The 15601-nt window shown below is 30.0% G+C and overlaps 1 protein-coding gene across 1 annotated transcript; it reads left to right on the top strand.

Annotated features, from left to right (window-relative positions):
• The first annotated feature begins 9361 nt into the window (after positions 1-9361).
• LOC100793028 (chorismate mutase 1, chloroplastic) lies at positions 9362-13964 on the top strand. Its single transcript, XM_006603829.4, has 6 exons — positions 9362-9796; positions 11146-11371; positions 11504-11590; positions 12291-12434; positions 13081-13173; positions 13539-13964. The coding sequence occupies exons 1-6, from the start codon at positions 9630-9632 to the stop codon at positions 13773-13775; spliced, it is 954 nt and encodes a 317-aa protein (XP_006603892.1). The 5' UTR covers positions 9362-9629; the 3' UTR covers positions 13776-13964.
• The last annotated feature ends 1637 nt before the right edge of the window (positions 13965-15601 follow it).

The following is a 15601-nucleotide window of genomic DNA, read 5'->3' as shown; positions in this document are numbered from 1 at the left end:
TGAAAACTTATATATATATATATATATATATATATATATATATATATATATATATATATATATATATATATATATATATATATATATATATATATATATATATATATATATATATATATATATATATATATATATATATATATATATATATATATATATATATATATATATATATATATATATATATATATAATTCTCTCTGTTATTTCAATCAAAGTTTACATCCATTCTGTTTGTACCTTAGACCATACATGGAATTATATAATTTAACAATTGAATTAATAAATTTTTGCATTTGTAGAAGTTATTATTTTCTAGCATGTTTTCTTAATATATTCTTTATTATTTCTAAAATTCATTAAAAATTATAAAAAAAAGTTTGTTAAAGAAGATGTGAGATCCACAAAATTCTATACCTTTTTAATAAGTTTAGATTAATACCTTAAGATATTTTGAAAATGGTGCCAAAGATCATGGGCAATATCTTCATGAAACATGTATGAACATTGTCATAAATGACTTATTAATGATAATTGATACTATTTATTCAAAGGTCAATTGATTGGAGTAGGAAAGCAAAACAAGAAAAATCTCATAATTTTCATAATTGGATCAAATAAAAAAAATGTCTCATTAAAATTGAGATTTTTTATAGGCTTTTTTAATTTAAAATAATTTAAGTAAACACGATTGCATTACCTATTATTGCATGCACAACCAGACAAATCAATAGATTTATACCATAATAAGTTCACGTGACTCAAACTCATGCACCTAAGATTTCACTATTACAAATACCATTTTTTAAGACGGTTAAATTACACCTTTTACAACGGTTTTTAGCCGTTGTAGATGGAGGCGTCGTAAAAGATGAAAAAATTATAAATATGGTTATTCAAATCGTCGTTGTATATGTCACTTTTTACGACGATTGTTGTATAACCGTCATAGTATATCATCTCAATTTACAACGGTTATAAATTCAACCGTCTTAGAATTCTGTAGGGTGACGTGCCTTTCTACGACGAGTATCTATCAACCGTCGTAGTATATCCTCTATACTAAGACCGTCAGATAAGAATCGTCATAGTATTCTTGAGTTTTTTTTTTTGGAAATGACTTTCTACGACGGTTACTATATAACCGGCATAGTAAATCTAATATACTAAAACAGTTATATTATAACCGTCGTAGTATACGCTATTTATTTTTTTCATTTTGGCATTTTTTTGTTTTTTTTCTATTGTATCTTTAATCATTTTAAACATTGATGAGAACCAAAACTATCATAATCATTTTTAACATAAATAAAATCATTTAACTACAACAAGTGTGAAAAAATCAATATATATATATATATATATATATATATATATATATATATATATATATATATATATATAAATATGTAAATATATTCATTACAATACAATAATACAATTTCTAAGCGGAATCCACTACAAGACAAAGGAAGAGATAATACCTAAAGATTAACATGTATCCCTACTCCTCCTATTCATAACAGTATAGCACAGAACGCTAAGAAACCATAATACTAAAAATTAAATTCACCAACCTGCTCCAAGACAAGAGTTGTATGAGACTCTTTCAGATTTTCTCACAAATTTACTATTCTTTGAAGTAGAGTCTGCTTTTCCACGTCCATTTTGATCTAAGCAGCAGAGAGGATTTCATTGACAGCCTGCACCAGTTCTGCAGCTGAAACTTTGCCAGACTGATCTCTCACAGGCTGCACCTATTCACAAAAAGATACTTCCCATTCAGTTTAAGCACATCAACATGCAAGCAATACCAAAGATGTAATAGTATGAATATATATTGTAAGAATGATGAAATGGAAAGCACAAGATGGGTCATGAATTAAAATGCCATTTATGTGTGCGTTCAATGCAGCAAAGGATATTCAACTCATCCCATTAAGCCAAAGATGCAAAAAGAATCCTAAAAAGGTGTAAATTCAAACTGACAACATAGTAGCATGAAAATTCAACCTTAAAAGCACAAAAATATGTTTTACATTAAGTAATGGAAAGAGAACAAGATATAATTGATAAATAATAATTCATTGGTTTCACCTCTCTGATATAAACCAGACCATAAGCCTCAGGAACTAGGTCATAATCCCTCGTACTTCATCATTTTTATAGTAGTTATTAAAGGAAAAAAATTATCTTTAATTAATGTACAACTTTAATATATTTTTCTTTTTTCATACTATTTGTAATGTGAATTTTTTAACACACTCATTCATATATCTTAGGATGATGATAATTTAAGTGATTTTTTTCATTGTCACACACACATGAATATGAATATGGGGGAATTCTTCTAATTGTCACAATCATATGAATATGGGGGAATAGGAATCAAATACTCTCTAGGAAAAGGACTTTGGGAGAAAAAGGGAAGTGACTAGAGAAAGGGGGAATTTACCACGCATGCATGTTAATTAAGTTGAAATATTTTAGTGGTACTGATAAAGAGATATACAACCCTATACACAATGACATCTACATATTTTGTCGTGTCATTAATTCTTTATAATACCACTATTATAAGTTTGCAGGTACAATAGAGTGAGAGGCCCTACCTCTTGTAATTAAACTCCATTGCTTTTGCCTTTGACATACACAACACAAGTCCCTTGATTTGGTAGAAGTTTCCAGAAGCAATTAACATGATTTCAACACGTGGAACACTATGATGCACAAGATTTTGAAGGGATTAGTCGGCATGGGAGGACAAAACTTTGAGACTGAAAATGAAAGGCATTGCAACGTTTGAAGATAATGGTTGGGAGTAGAATAATGTGACAACGAAGCTAGCAGAAACAGTGATAGACAAAAGCTATATATGTTCTGCTCCATGCATTAACACCCAATTCATCAGTAGAGGAAAGATTTTATGGGGTCTTAAACTTAGCTTGGGCAACGAAGGCTAATAATTAATGATGATATTTTAGATATGGAGATCTTCATAAAATTTGAGGTGCTGGCCATGTGATCGACATAAGCTGATTCTTTTATATCACCAAGTTGTCCAGTGAGATGCAGTTCACCCTTCTCAACTATAGCTGTAGCCTCCACAAACTGAACTTCTCCACCAAAAGCAGCCCAAACTAGTCCAACAGTGACCCCAGGGGTAGCCACATGTTCTGCAGCTTCTCTGCCATCAAATCTTGGGGGCTGCATTAAATGACGTCAAATAATTATGCATCTTTGCCATTAAATGACATCAAATCTTGGGGTTTCCATAATTTTTTTATGTATCCTACTTTATAGATTAGCCAAAATTTTATTCAATGGAATTATGGAACCATATATTTCCTTAAGCAAGAATCAACTCATAATAGATGCCTATGCCAATGCGTCCAACCTCTGCACGAATCAACTCATAATAAATTTCCTAAAAATCAGAAATAGATAAGCCGAATAATAGACTTAGTCCACTCCTAATTATGGGCAGGTTATAAAATAAGCACAATACATGCTCAGAGGGTGAATGAGACCTTACAAGTAAGAGCATTTCTCCAATAATTATATACCAAAACTGAGATATTGAATATTTATAAGTATCCCCATCTTTGACAATCTAAATATTCCCCATGTGTTGCACGGGTTACCCACACTAGTATTCTTAACAATGCCCTCATTGTGCTTCTCTATTTAACACGGTCACATAAAATTTAAATATTTGTGTGCACATTCATTTTGAGGATTTATTTGAGAAGTAAGATTTGTTTTCATGATTCAGTTACCAAGAACAAAAAGATAAAACACCACTTAAGATGATGAAATAAGAAAATCAATGCTGAAGACATAAAAGTCAAAGAAAATTGGATCAGAGAATTTCAGCAAGTAACATATTAAACCTTTTTTTCTCAACCTTGTACTTTGCATTCACTGCACTCTCCCTCTCCTACGCACAATAAATAAAAGAACATTTCAATAAGGGAATATAAAAGAACTAATCTTTAAATGTCATAACTATCACTTTCTATCAATTGCTATTATTCACGCTAACTATGCTTTGTTCTGTCTTTACTGAGAAACAAAAGGATTGAATTTCACATTAGTAATTTACCACTTCATTCAAGAATACGCTTGATGAACTAAGGTTCGGGTATGAACTGTAATAGAAGTCAACGTATTTATTATAGAGTTCTGTGTGTTTCTTTTATCTCTGCACGCTGTCAAAAGAAATTTTTGTTTTTATTTATCTTTTTTCTACAAATTGAGATAATATTAATTATTATTTATATTTATCAGATGTCTTTATCTTTATATATTTTTTAACACCTTAGACACTTATTATGAATGAAAAAAAAAATAGAGATTATGTTAGAAAGTTAGAAATATTTTTAGAGATTATGTATATACAACAATAAATCTAGCATTAAATCCTTCTTCCCATCTTTTATAGCAATAAATCTTCATACCTTTTTTTTTATTGTTTTGATGGAGGTCACAAGTTACAACTTCAAACCCCATTGTAAAGATTGTTTAAAAAAGAAAAAAACTTCACCTCATAATATTTAATAATAATGACAAAGGCACCCTCTTATGGTAAACTGTACAGCACATGCACTTTAGTCTTTATTCACATGGGATCATTTATCAAACTTGGCAGAGAGATATAAAAGGTAGAAAATAACCAAACATAGAGATTCTTTGGCAACTGAAAATAAGCAAACAGAGATTCCACTCATGTCAACTGACAAAGAGGGCCAAGAGCATGTAAATGATAACAACATAGTTCAATTCAAGCTCATACCGAATTGCCAACACCAGAAAATGCATCGGTTGCACCCTTGGTAGCACTCATTACTTGATCCAACATTGGTATTCCACCTACACGGAATGAAAACATATATAAATATGCATAGGTCAAAACTCAAAACAAAATTAACACTTGTCAAATATATGTTAGTAACATTTCTCAAGTCTACACAAATATGACCTACTTGAAGGAGAATCAACCATTTAATGTCTCATATTGGAAAATAAATAAATATAAGTATTAGTGGATAAGCATATAGGTTTTCATTAATTTGAGAGTATACATGCTTAAGAAAATAATGGACATGTGAATATATTTAAGTGTAGGGAAATGGGAAAAAGAGTACTCATTTTTTGTGGAGTTTGAACGAGAGTTTTTGGGCTTGAAGAAGCATCTCCAAACCATTTAATAGCTATATAATTTTGGCATCAATTTAAAAAATGCTCCAGCCACCATCAGAATGTTAACTTACAGGGATATATGCAGAATTGAAAATGCCACAAGCTTTCTCATAAAAGGCAGCCACATTTTCCTGAAATCATGCCACTTATTATCAATTCGAGCAGGAGGAGTATTGCTTATACAAAAGAATAAGCAAACCTGTTTATCCATAAACCCAAAGAAATGTTGGATGATTAAATCACAACACCAGCAACCTAAAGCTACCACCAGCTCCAATCTTTCTCTTCAAATTCAAAACTCTATCTATTCTGCTACGAACTACATACAATTCTCAAATCAAAATTCAAACATATAATAGTAGTATCAGGCATTTGCACACTTCAACTCACAAACCTTACGCACATTTTTGAACCAGAAAATGAAGCTCTCGGTGTTGCAACAAACTTACCTCACGCGCCAGGGGAACAGCTTCAGAGGATTGGCGCAGTTGGATTCGTCTGGCAACGGCGCTGTGAAGTCTCCGACAGTGATTTTCTGGCTGGTAATCCACGGTGTCTGCTGCCTCATCAACTTGGTTCTCGGCTTTCGCTTCTCGCGCCTCGTCTTCTTCTTCCACTTCTCCACCAGCCTCTAGACCGCGCCTTTTCGGAGCGGTTTGAAAATCTCAGCTCCGCATGACGTACCTCCAGCGGTGAACTGGACGGCGACGACAGTGGCGAGCCGCATGGTGGACGGGTGGCACGAGATCTGAATCCGACCGTGGAGGTGATGAAGGTGCACCGCATAATCGAGAGAGTCCAGAGAGAGTAGAGGGCTCTGTTCGGCTGTAGGGGAGGAGGTAGAGAGGCTTGAGGGCGACGAAATCGTGGTGGTGGTCGTGGTCGTGGTTGCGACGGTTAGGGGTAGGGTTTGTGAGAGTAGGAAGCCAGCGAGGCACTTGCAGAGATAATGGAGACTGGAGAGAGAAACAAGAGTGTCTTCATATTTCTTCTTCTTATCTTTTCCAAAACAAAAAAATAATTAATAATGGATCAGATTTCTTCAAATATTTATATTATTTTTTTATTTTTAAATTACTAAGGTTGTTCAGCAAAATCGGCGTAAAATTTAATTCGTATAACATTCTAAGGCGGTTTTCAATAACCGCCTTAGAATATACGTCGTAAAATATAGTTTTAGTCACAATAATTACAAAAATGTCATCATACTACTTTCTAAATCGGTTATAAACAACTGTCGTAGTATTGATGTCCTAAAAAAGACTTTTTTTAGTAGTGTTTTCATCTTTTATTAGTCACTTTAAAAATTTATATCACAAAATGATATATAAACACTTGATCCAAAATTATTCCAAAAAAATGTAGACATTGTCTTTTGAAATACTCTTTCAAGACTAAAAACACAACAATATATGTTCAAGACAATGTACTACTATTGTTAAAAAGTGTAATAATAACAAATAAAAAAGGAGACTTGCCATGCACGTTTGTGAAGGTTGGATTTACAGGTGGTGTCCAAAGAGAAATGGGCCACACAACAAGTACAAGGTGGTGGGATTTCTTATTTTTCACGAGTCAAGTTTTCAATTTTTGACAAGAATAAAAGGGGGTCCATTTGTGAAAAGGGAAGAGCAGTGGCAAGTTGTTCATGTGTGATTAGGTGGTGGTCCTGGTGGACGAATACTACCATGCATTAATGCCCAGAAAAGTGTTAGAAACTCTTTTGAAATTTGAACATATTATTTTATATATTTTATTGATTGAAATTTATTACTAAACCTTACAAAATCGTGTGACTTTCATATCATACTCAATAATTTTCTGTCTTAATTTTACACCGTTCAATAACTTTTAATTAATTAGGATGAGTGTTATAAAAAAAAATGTACTAGTATTATATTCCTCTTAAGAACAAGGAAGTAAGTCCATTCAAAGTTTGATTGGGAACTCGTGGAAGAGGGAAAAGAAACAAAGAGAGCTGGTGAGATTTTGGGGTAAAAATGTTGGAGAAAAAAGAGGATGAAATATATGATTTGATAAATTAACCTCGACAATACAATGGTAAGATCAATGTTAAAAAAACAAAAACATTAAAAAAGGTAAAGAATCAAAATATTAATTTTGTTAAAATGATACGTCAATATTTTCTAATTCAAGTATATATTAAAAATTAATGTTGTTATATGCTAATTTTTTCTGTCAGAAAGTAAGATATTTTATCAGTAAATTTTTAAAGTAAATTATTAAAGTAAATTTTGCATATAGGAAATCAAACATTTATCAGTAAACTTAAGAACTCAATCATTATTGGACCTGGTTGATTTTATAATCTAATTATATACTGATTTAAATGGAAATGAAATACAGAATTCTTAAAGTTAACTGAAAAATTAGTGCTCAGCACTTTAACAAGCAAGTCATTAATTAATTAATTAAAGAATAAAAAAGCACCACCAATGTGAATTTGTGAACTGAAGTGGAGTGGTTGACATATGAAAACAGAATATGTGGTTCCAGGAAATTGGAACACGTCGAGCACGCCACTTCAAAACAGAATATATGTATTTTTTCTCACATTAAATCAAGATAATGATCTGAGTTCATAAAAAAATAAAGTGATGTATAATTGTTATTAGTCAATTTTTTACATGGTGTGAGAATCAAATGTGACTTTTTTTATTAAATAAATTATTTTTATTTATGTGAATATAATAAAATCTAACGAAATAATAATTAAACTATAATTATCAATGCAATTTATATCATTTTAAAAAATATTAGTGCAGTAATAAATTTTTAAAAATAGCTATAAACTTATCTTTAATTATTAAATGAAATTTATTACTTCTCCGGACCAAAATTCTTAATGTTTACGTTATGTAAGAAAAAAATATATTTAAAAATAATTATTATTTTAACTTTTTAATAAAATTAATTACTTTTTTTTGTCATATAATTTATAATATTAATAATATGTACTGAAAAACAAAAAATGAATAACTGATAATAAGATTAATTTTAAAATCATTATTCTTTTTTATTTATTATTTTTTTTATTTGTGTAAACCGAGAATTATAATGAAACTAAAATCTTTATTATAAAGTCCAAATTAAAAGTGTGATTTATAAAATCATTTTGAAAAGGTTTTATCCAAAATATATCTTACATTAATTATTAGTGTTTTTTAAGAAAATACTCTTTGTTAAAGTAAATTCTAGTATGATGTAATAGAATGTAAATAAAAATGAATGATGTGATATAAAATGTTTTATGGATCAAAATTTTGATTAGGGATTAAATAATTAATTATCATTTATTAAACATCATCATTAAAAATAACACAATCCATTAATTTTAATATTATTAGTGTTATAAAAAAATCTAATATGTAAATTTTATAATTTTAATTTTTTTACAAGAATTATAATTATTCATCATAAAAATAAACTAAAAAATTATTTATTTTATATAATTAAGGTAAATATATATATATATATATATATATATATATATATAATAAACTAAAAAATTAAACAAATTTATTTACTAGAATATCAAATATATTTACATTTGGTAATTAGCAACTTACTAAATCAAAATAATTAAAATTAAATAATGTCCCCTATTTTGTTATATTTTAAAACACAATCAACTTGGTCAAGATTATGAAATATATTAAAGGTAAAAGTCTAAAGAATTTAAATCAAATATAAAAGATAAAAATTTAAATCAGTATGTAAATTAAAAGAAAATAAGAGATAAGGATAATTTATAAATTAATGAAAACAAATATTTAAACCATCAATTAATATCCTATATAGTAAATTCAGTCAGTCAAATATCATAATACTTTTAAAAGTTCTTTCAATCTTTTTTATTACCATGTTGTATTAAGTATCTATCTAAGTAATATTTATGGATGCGGATGACTAACAAAAAAAAAATTGATTAACCATCTTTAATATATATGTCTTTCTAATTATGTTTTTTTTTTCATTCAAAGAATTCAAACTTATAAATCCAATATCAGTTGCATCAACGGATAAAGTTTTTCTAACCCTAGAAATAGTACTAGTACTATATAAAATACCACTACTCTCATATTATATTCATCTCAAATTTTCAACCTATATTTAACTCTTGAAAAAAAAAACAGCCTAGTCTTGTAAGTTGAAATCCCTAACTAACGACCCACAGCACACCAAACATTTTACGTCACAGAGTTTGGTATGGTCACTCACATCTCCACCTACTACGTTTCAGGAGTCGACAACCTTTGAATTCTCATTTCTCACCCACCAATTCCTCTCAATGTTATTACAAATCCCTCTTTTTCTTTTTCTAAGTTTCAGCTCTTTTTAAAAGTCTTCTTCCCTCTTTGTGGAGTTTTCCATAAACCTCATTCTCTCGTTCGTTTCTCTTCTTCAATGGAGTCTAAGCTTTTAAGAGCAGCCACCACCATCTCAGTCCCTTCAACACCACCCACATGCGCTTTCCATCGCTCAACTCTCAGTGCTTCGATTTCCTTCAACCCCAATTCGAATTTCGCCCCCAAAACCAATCTTTCTCTCCGGGCACATGCGGCTTCCGTCGAGTAAGAGACATTTTTCATTTGGGTTTTTCTGAAATTCAGTTTTTGATATGAAAGTTTCGATTTTTTGGTTGTTCTGTTCTGTTTCTCCAATTGGGGTGCATGCAATTTGAAATTGTCTATGGAGTTAATTGGGGTTCAATGGGAATCGGTGGATTAGCAAAGAGGAAAGTGCATGCAATTGGGTTAGTTGTGTATGTGCTTGATCAGAAAATTTTACAGCAATTGTCTTTTTATTTTATTTTATTCTAGGCTTGCTAAAATAGTGTCTTCAGAAGTTTAATACACTTTTTCAATTGCTTAAAGATGTAATGTGATTCAGGGGTGTTTATCCCGGGATCCAATCCGACCCAATTATGGGTTCGGGCCAAATCGATCCAACCCAATTAAGACCTTGTCATATATGGGTTGGGTTGGGTAACAAATTCTAATTTTTTCAATACGATCTAACCCAAATCATATAATTAAATTTATTATTATATATAAATTAATTATTAAATATAAAATATATTGATTTTTCATTCACATAATTTATTAAATTATTAAATTAAACCACCCATGATTTTATTTCTTTTTTAAGTTGTTATTTTTATCTGTGTTGATTTTGTTTATGTTTTCTAAAATAAAAATATTGTATTAACATTGAAATCATTAATTCTATTAGTCAAATATTGTCACAATTTGATCTCTTTGCATTTAGTCATTATATATTTATAAAACTTTAGATAAAATCAAATTATTATTCTAAAAAGATTAACTTTTTACAAAATCTAAAATAATTTTTAAATATTCAAACTCAATTAACCAACCTGATCATAATCAAGTTGGGTTGGATCGGATATGTAAAAAAATTGTACAAACCCAACCCAACTCAAGCTGTTAAATTTTGATATGGTTGAGTAACGGATTTAGCCAAACCCGACCCATAAACATCCCTAAATGTGAGCATGGAATTATTTTTTTATTCTTAATATTGTAGATGCTTATATTTTTATCAAATATTTTATCAGAAAATAACACATGTGCTTATAGTGCAAAAGGTTTTTACTGTGTTAACGTTAGCATTGCCTTCAAAATTATAAGAAAATTACAAGTTTGTTTATTTTTATAATAAACAACTTCAAAATTATATGTATGATGATTTCTGATTGACAATGCATAGAAATTAAATTTATATTTTATACTTTTAGTATGATAGATGTCTTTTTTTCTTAGTGTCATGCTTTCAATTTTTGTTTTATTGTCAAGTGGGGCTAGTGAGGTTGCAACTTGCAAATGATGTCTTGCCCATCGCTTTTCTCTTTCTATTTTGTTCAGTCATGATTTGAAATTATCTTATTTCTCTTGTGTAGGTCAGTGCCAACCAAGAAAAGAGTTGATGAGAGTGACAACCTGACCCTTGATCATATAAGACGTTCTTTAGTTCGTCAAGAGGATAGCATAATCTTCGGTCTCATTGAGCGAGCGCAATACTGTTACAATGAAGATACATATGACCCTGATGCCTTCTCCATGGATGGATTTCGTGGCTCGTTGGTTGAGTACATGGTCAGGGAAACTGAGAGGCTTCATGCCAAGGTGTGTGTGTGGACCTAACTCTCAAAAGCAATTCTTGACTAAAAGTTTTCTATAAAAAAATGATAAAGTAAAGGCACAAATGCTTGATATATAAATGTTACTTTTGCTGACTGGATTTCCATTCCACTGAAGGTGGGTAGGTACAAGAGCCCTGATGAGCATCCATTCTTTCCAGATGGCCTACCTGAACCAATGTTACCACCTTTGCAGTATCCTCAGGTAAAGTATATTCCTTAGCAGCAATCAAAATTGTTCCCTTAAGAATTTTTTAGTCGCTAAATTTATTATGTTCAATTTGACAGAACTATGTTTTCAGGTAGATAGAATAACAATGTGTATAATTCTTTAAATTAGGAGTTTTCAGCATGGGAGGAGTTTAATGAAATGCTATTCATAACACTATCAGTGACACTAGCTGTGTGGACATAAAGACGACATGCCAATTACTCAATCATCTCTATAGATTTTTAAAACTGATCGGAAACTGGCATGAATATTGTAGTGTGAAAGGTTAATTTTAAAGAAATAGATCCTTGAAAGTAGGATTGGTGTAAGAGGTGGCCCTTTGTTATTAACTGAAATGCTAGTTTTTTCTTTTCGATTATGATGAAATTAAAACATTGTAGTTACTAGTTACACTGAAAAGGAGAAAAAAATGTACACCAAGTAGGGAAATGCATGGCCATTATATGATAGTATAAGCTATTAGACTATTTCAACCCAGAACGCTTGCACAAATAACTGTAAAACAAAGAAGGAAAGGAAAATCAATCAGCTTGTTAATTAAAAAAATTACTGCTTAATTCTCTCTCTCTCTGTGCCTCTGTCTGTGTGTGTGTTACATGTTTAATGAATCTGTTGCTATATTTTTTATGTTCTAATTGCTTCTTCACTGAATTTCTGTATCATATATGGATAGGTGTTGCACCCTATTGCTGATTCAATTAATATAAATGAAAAAGTATGGAGTTTATACTTCAGAGTTCTTATTCCACAAATAGTCAAGCAAGGAGATGATGGTAACTCTGGATCCAGTGCTGTTTGTGATGTAATATGCTTGCAGGTACACATTATTGGTTTTCTTTTTGTCAAATTCATTTCTAAATTGACATAATCGCCAGGGTTGTACCACCTTCTATTTTCAATTATTTAATTTACTTCATATAGTATTATTATCTATTATATATGAATCTATCTATACCATCATTTCATATCCCTTTTCTATTTCCTCTTTGGTATTTAACTTTTTACATGTGCAATGTCAATATCCATTGGTTTGATATTTTCCAGAACAATCTTTCATTTCAATGAAGAACAAAAAAAGCTGATCCTCATCAAAACAGGATCATGTTAGTGGGAGTTTTTTTTCCTAAGAAAGTAAATTCTGTACTCTGTGGTGACCTCCAAAACAGGATCAGGCCATGAAAGTGATAGGTTTCCATAGAAAATAAGTCATAATCTGCCTGACTGCCCCCTTGATAAAAAATAAAGACAAGTGATAGAATTAGAAAACTAATATGGATACCCATTACCAACACAAGCCTATATGTTCTTTTATGTTGGTACAAATTGTAACTTGCCTTGGTCAACATTTAGCTTGTTTTATTTTGAAAATTTCAGCAATTTCTCTCCCTCTAAGTAAGTTGAGATTGTAATCATAAGTTCTGGCTCTTTTCTTGATGGAAACTTTTGTTTTCTTGTGACTGCAGGCTCTCTCAAAGAGAATTCATTATGGCAAATATGTAGCTGAGGCAAAATATCAAGCTAGTCCAGATTCATATAAAGATGCCATTATAGCACAGGTACAATAGAAATACCTGTTAGAACCTTAGAGGGAAAGACACATATAATTCTTGTTATTTTTGTACTTTTCTAGGAAATTCATATTGTCAACTGTAAATCTGCTTCACGTTGCAAACATTTTAAATCAAATTAGCGATCAACTAATCATGCTAAACTGTTAATTTTTGTGTCATAAGTTTTTCTGGGTCATGTATATATCTATTTGGTTACTGGTAAATGGTACTAATTTTCATGGACATGCTTACAAATTTTAACGAGTTTGCAACATATTGCTAAGGGACAATTTCAAGTTTCGTTTTCATTTTTCTGTAAGATGGATTTTTCGCAGAATCAACTTTCTCTTATCGTGGTGGTGACTTTTCAGGACAAGGACAAGTTGATGGAATTGCTAACATATCCTGAAGTTGAAGAGGCAATTAAGAGGAGAGTTGACATGAAGACGAAGACTTATGGTCAAGAACTGGTTGTAACTACGAAGGAACATCGAACTGAACCTGTCTACAAAATAAATCCAAGCTTGGTTGCTGATCTATACAGTGATTGGATCATGCCATTGACAAAGGAAGTTCAAGTTGCCTATCTGTTGAGAAGGTTGGATTGAACATAACAAAAAGTACCTTTTCAATTACAGTGTTTATAGGGTTATTTATCTTTTCTAGGAAATGATACTTGCAATGGGTAATTTCTCTTGAATCATGATTCATGACTATAAACTTGAGCTTTTGTAATTAACATATGAGGAAGCTGATATTGGGTTCTTATATAATAATTAATGGCATCTTTTATGTTGTTTTTTTTTGGTTGTGTTGATTGCATTGTAATTAGTACTATAAACTTCAGTATTATTTACTATAGTAAAAGGAATTGAATAGTGAAGTGTTAGATGCTTTAAGTTTCAATAATAATTTTCTGGATGAGAAAGGACAGTTTCCCTGTGGTTGTTTTGAAAGAAAAAAAAAACAGAATGCAGTAATAACTATGTTAGGTGGCTTTGATTTCAAAACAGAAAATCTTCTGCCTACTAATGGTGTCATTAATGATATGTTTGGTTGGGTGGAAAAAAAATAATCAAAATACAAATAATCAATATTTTCTTTTGTTTGGTTACAGTAAAAGTGAAAATGGAAGGGAAAGGGAGGAAAAGTTGATTTCTAAAGACAAAAATTTAAAATTCTGTTTCTACTTATGATTCAAATTTCAAACTTTTTTCTTTTTTCTATCATTTCAAATACATCCTTAGTCTGAAGGTAGGAAAATGGTCCAACCAACGTGGATTAACATGTCAACACGCAAACTTATACATCTTAATTAACTATGTTAACTGTTTATTTGAGTGTCTATAATAAAGTAATCTTGGGCCTAACTAGGGCTTTTCTTTTCCTTGAAAATGGTACGTCCACAGTTTGATTTCTATATAATGTTCTATTTTTTAGGATTTTGTTCATTAAAAACATTGTTTTTATATCATCAGCTTTTCTAAAAAGTTGTGATTGGCTTACTTTCTATTTTGAGATTTTCTTTTTCTTGGATTTGTGTGTATACAAAATGAACTCCCAGCCCAAGAATGACAATATGGCTCTACTAGGGAATCAAAGGACAACATCCTTCATGATTGTTGCAAAGCATGATATCTAACATCATAATTATCTAATTCAAATGGTTCACCAACTGGAATCAAAATAGCAACTAAACGAGGCAGGTAACATAACTCGGTTTGAAGGGATTGATGCCCCTAATATTAAAGAAGAGGAGTGATTAGAGCATTTCAATGAGAATTTTTTAAGTGAGTTTCTTTAAGTTATTTTTGTGTGGTTCTTAGTACTTTATGTAGTTCTCTTGTAAGAAATGCATACATAATTTTACGTCAATGTTAATAAACTCTAAAATATTTCAAGACTTTAGTTGAATTTAGGTCATATGGAGGACACTATATAGCTGAGAACATGCTAAAGTTGAAGGTGTGATGACAACATAGAAAATAGAAATATCTTGCATAACAGTAGCTTTATAGTCATGTGTTTAGAAGATAAAGAAAGACATGAATCAAATGAAATAAAATGTTTAACATGACATAGTGAGATGATAAATTATAACAGTTTTTTTTTTTATATAAATATTAGGAACAATGACATATTTTCTTGAATACATTCTTTTATATATTTTATTTTTTAATTCATATTTCAATTATTAAATAGATTTATTTTAAAATATTTTACTAAAATGAAATAAAGTTGATTTAAAAATCATTTGGTTAAAAAAAATTTATTTAATATTTTATTACTTTTATATTTTTCAAATAAAAAAGATTAGATAACAGTTGACCCTAACATACATATGATATGTATTATAATTATATATCCAATTTTATTTTTTAAAATATTGTCTATTTCTATTTTTTAATTTAAAGTTTTTTTTAATAATTACTTG

The sequence above is a fragment of the Glycine max genome, chromosome 19, assembly GCF_000004515.6.
Source record: "Glycine max cultivar Williams 82 chromosome 19, Glycine_max_v4.0, whole genome shotgun sequence".
Taxonomy (NCBI): domain Eukaryota; kingdom Viridiplantae; phylum Streptophyta; class Magnoliopsida; order Fabales; family Fabaceae; genus Glycine; species Glycine max.
The sequence above is the reverse complement of the archived record's forward strand: the minus strand, read 5'-3'. Positions and strand labels throughout refer to the sequence as shown.